At 41.2% G+C, this 5,000-nt stretch overlaps 1 protein-coding gene across 1 annotated transcript in view; it reads right to left on the reverse strand.

Annotated features, from left to right (window-relative positions):
- cita (citron rho-interacting serine/threonine kinase a) overlaps positions 1-5,000 on the reverse strand; it is a gene marked incomplete at its 5' end in the record, with an annotated part of 157,909 nt that overhangs the window by 24,631 nt on the left and 128,278 nt on the right. The window contains 4 exon segments of the mRNA XM_079814231.1: positions 1,900-2,039; positions 2,500-2,635; positions 2,912-2,992; positions 4,230-4,268. Coding sequence (XP_079670357.1) covers positions 1,900-2,039; positions 2,500-2,635; positions 2,912-2,992; positions 4,230-4,268 — 396 coding nt within the window.

A 5,000-nucleotide genomic window follows, 5' to 3' on the forward strand; every position in this document is an offset into this window, starting at 1 on the left:
CAAATGAAGATATTTTAGTGTAAATCTGATGCTCTGAAAGGCCTCCATTGGCTCAACTTTACACTCTCAAGACCCTTAAAAGACACAAAAGACTAAAGTTACAAAGTCCATCTCACTACAGCGGCTCTACAATAACTTTATGAAGACGAGAATAGTTTCTGTGCGCAAAAAAACCCTAAATAACGACTTATATAGTGATGACGATTTCAAAACACGGCATCATGAAGCTTCGAAGCGTTATGAATCAGTGACTCGATTCAGCAGTTTGGAGCGTTATGAATCAGTGAGTCAATTCAGCGGTACGGAGCATTATGAATCAGTGAGTCGATTCAGCGGTATGGAGCGTTATGAATCAGTGAGTCGATTCAGGGGTCGGAGCATTATAAATCATTGAGTCGATTCAGCAGTTTGGAGCGTTATGAATCAGTGAGTCGATTCAGCGGTATGGAGCGTTATGAATCAGTGAGTCGATTCAGGGGTCGGAGCATTATAAATCATTGAGTCGATTCAGCAGTTTGGAGCGTTATGAATCAGTAAGTCGATTCAGCGGTACGGAGCGTTATGAATCAGTGAGTCGATTCAGCGGTTTGAAGCGTTATGAATCAGTGAGTCGATTCAGCGGTACGGAGCATTATGAATCAGTGAGTCGATTCAGCAGTTTGGATCGCCAAAGTCACGCGATTTCAGCAGTTTGGCGGTTTGACACGCGATCCGAATCATGATTCGACTCACTGATTCATAACGCTCCGTACCGCTGAATTGACTCACTGATTCATAACGCTCCAAACTGCTGAATCGACTCACTGATTCATAACGCTTCGAAGCTTCATGATGCCGTGTTTTGAAATCGTCATCACTATATAAGTCGTTATTTAGGGTTTTTTTGCGCACAATAACTATTCTCGTCTTCATAAAGTTATTGTAGAGCCGCTGTAGTGAGATGGACTTTGTAACTTTAGTCTTTAGTGTCTTTTAAGGGTCTTGAGAGTGTAAAGTTGAGCCAATGGAGGCCTTTCAGAGCATCAGCTTTACACTAAAATATCTTCATTTGTGTCTGAAGATGAACGGAGGTCTGACGGGTGTCCAACCACATGAGGCTCAGTCATTAATCACACAATCTACATTTTTGGGTGAACCCTTTAAATACGTATGGGGAATTGGCGCGCTGACATGCGCAGTTATTGTTATATGTAAAAAAGGGACATGCGCAAACAAAGTGAGTTGGACTGGTGTGTGTGTGGCTCACACATAGGTCTCACAACATGAGCTCTGACAAATAAAGTCCCTGAAGATGCATCTTTACGTGTATGCCTGCATTACTACGTTGGACCCATTTACAAGAGACAGGAGCTTACTCGGGGGATACATATCCCCTCTTACACTACTGTGAAGCATGGGGGGGGGGCTGTTTTTCTGCAAAGGGACCAGGACGACTGATCCGTGTAAGGAAAGAATGAATGAGGCCTTGAGTAAAAACCTCCTTCCATCAGCAAGGGCATTGAAGATGAAACGAGGCTGGGTCTTTCAGCATGGCTATGATCCCCAAACACACCGCCCGGGGAACGAAGAAGTGGCTTCGGAAGAAGCATTTCAAGGTCCTGGACTTACAGAAAACCTTTGACCCCTTGTCATTGCCAACAAAGTATTGAGATGAACTTTTGTTATTGACCAAATCCTTATTTTCCACCATAATTTGCAAATAAATTCTTTAAAAATCAGACAATGTGATTTTTTTCCTCATTCTGTCTCTCATAGTTGAAGTGTAGCTATGATGAAGATCACAGGCCTCTCTCATCTTTTGAAGTGGGAGAACTTGCACAATTGGTGGCTGACTAAATACTTTTTGGCCCCACTGTACATGCGGACTCTTTTGGGTCAGGGGTCGTGTGAGTGCTTCACCTTTCCAGAAGCGAAGAGATGGCATCCCTTCACCGCCTCGAAGATGTAGGGGCTGAGATCGGGCTGAGCCGGCAGATGAGACTGAGCCAGAGACTGCTTAACCCGCTTAATGTCCACCAGACACAGAGCACGCTCCTCACCTACACACACACACACACACACACACACACACACACACACACACACACACACACACACACACACACACACACACACACACACACACACACACACACACACACACACACACACACACACACACACACACACACACACATTATCAACAAAACTTGAAATGAATTGGGCTCAGTTATGGATGAATTCTCCACTATTATTTGTCTAAACTGAATCCACAGTGAGCTGAGCTGAATGACGACACTATGGTCTGTCCAGAGCTTCTCTACAGCTGAAGTCGTTTCATCATTGATGAATTAGCAACATTAACACTGTTATGTGCTTGTCTAGAGCTGAATAAAGCGGACTTGACTGGTCTGATGTATTCTGCAATAATTTGTGCTAAAGGTTTGAAGGACAGAGCAAAAATGTGCCAGTTATAATTATTGAGATTAATACGGCAGATGAGTGTGAGCGGGCGCTGACCCGTGATCATGAGCAGTTTGTCGAGCTCCTTCAGGATCTGGATCTGGAACACCGAGTCCAGTCCTGGGATGTGTGTGAGCGAGTTCTTGATGACGTTCAGCGCGTACAGACCCTCCTCTGAGCCCACCAGCACGATCTGAAACACACACACACACACACACACACACGGGATCAGATCGACTGTGAACATGCGTCACGTCTCACAATGGCAATTTAACACACACACACACACACGGGTTCAGATCGTCTGTGAACATACGTCTCACAATGGCAATTTAACACACTCTCACACACACACACACACACACACACACACACACACACACACACACACACACACACACACACACACACACACACACACACACACACACACACACACACACACACACACACACACACACACACACACCTGGTCCGTCAGGGGTAATGTGCAGTTTATGTCCAGCCGGTCGTCTCCCTCCAGCTTCAGCAGAGAGTTCCCCAGCAGTTTCTGTGCAGAGACAGAGATGGAGGATTAAACACACACACACACACACACACACACACTTCACTGTGTAAAGGAGCGCTGGATGCTGGAGACAAGCGTGTGTGTTCGGGAGAGCATTCAGGATCTGCCAGTGTTTCCTACAGAAGTGTGTGTGTTACAGCTCAAACACGTCCTGGCCAATGAGATCCCTGCTCTCCTTCTATCATTCTCCACACTTCAGAACTCGCTTTTACAGGTTTAAGAGGAAAAAAGCCACAATTATCTTTCTTTTATTCCATGGAAACTTGTTTTTCATCATTGTTTACAATTTATTACAACAACAATAATTATTCGACATGTGTTGGTGGCTGGTTTATTTTTATTATTTAATTAAATTTGTATTATTTAAGTTTTATTATTTTCTTTAACAATTTTTAATTATGTAGAGGTGGTGGGTTTATTTGTATTATTTAATTTTATTATTATTATTTTGTTGAATTTTTATTATTTTATTTAACAATGTTGAATTATGTAGAATTGATGGGTTTATTTTTATTATTTAATTTTTATTATTTTCTTTAACAATTTTGAATTATGTAGAGTTGGTGGGTTTATTTTTATTATTTAATTACATTTTTATAATTAAATTTTTATTATTTTCGTTAACAATTTTGAATAATGTAGAGTTGGCGGGTTTATTTTAATTATTTTATTTTAATTATTTAATTATTATTATTTTCTTTAAAAATGTTGAATTATGTAGAGTTGGTGGGTTTATTTTTATTATATATTTGAATATTTATGATGTATGTTTTGTATTCAACTATAATAAATCATCTACCTATAAATTACTCAACATCAATCAAAACATAGTAATAAATATAAAAATAAACAATTGAAATATTTTATACTACTTTTCTAACTATTAAATCTCGCAGTACCATCTCCACAGAATAAATCCTGGGTACAGACGTGAACAAAAGTACATAAATTCATAATTCATTTCATGTTGTGAACAAACCAAACAACACAAACGAGCACTTCAGTGTGAATGAATCCATTGAGTGATTCATTTCAAACGAACTGACTCATAAGAATCATTTGAATCAGTCTGCACTGGTTGTGTGTGTACAGATGTTTTAGGATAATCTGCAGGAAACACTGGAGTCAGTCAGTGATGAGAACGCGACCTGATGATGCAAGCAACACGAGCACCAGACAGAGAGCATGCTGGGTAATACACGCTCGGACATCTGATTACCTGAACCAGCGGAGAGAGAGTCTTCTGGCGTTTGCCGGCCTACAGCGTTCACAACACAACACACTCACAGCGTTAGACAGGACATCATCTTTAAAGGGTTAGTTCAGCCAAAACTGTAAATTGTGTGATTAATGGCTGAGCCTCATGTGGTTGGACACCCGTCAGACCTCCGTTCATCTTCAGACACAAATGAAGATATTTTAGTGTAAATCTGATGCTCTGAAAGGCCTCCATTGGCTCAACTTTACACTCTCAAGACCCTTAAAAGACACTAAAGACTAAAGTTACAAAGTCCATCTCACTACAGCGGCTCTACAATAACTTTATGAAGACGAGAATAGTTTCTGTGCGCAAAAAAACCCTAAATAACGACTTATATAGTGATGACGATTTCAAAACACGGCATCATGAAGCTTTGAAGCGTTATGAATCAGTGAGTCGAATCAACGGTTTGGAGCGTTATGAATCAGTGAGTCGAATCAGCAGTTTGAAGCGTTATGAATCAGTGAGTCGATTCAGCGGTTTGAAGCGTTATGAATCAGTGAGTCGATTCAGCGGTTTGGAGCGTTATGAATCAGTGAGTCGAATCATGATTTGGATCGCGTGTCAAACTGCCAAACTGCTGAAATTTGGCGATCCAAACCGCTGAATCGACTCACTGATTCATAATGCTCCGAACTGCAGAATCGACTCACTGATTCATAATGCTCTGAACCGCTGAATCGACTCACTGATTCATAACGCTCCAAACCACTGAATCGACTCGCTGAT

This window comes from Gobio gobio (genome assembly GCF_949357685.1).
Source record: "Gobio gobio genome assembly, chromosome: 4".
Lineage (NCBI taxonomy): Eukaryota > Metazoa > Chordata > Actinopteri > Cypriniformes > Gobionidae > Gobio > Gobio gobio.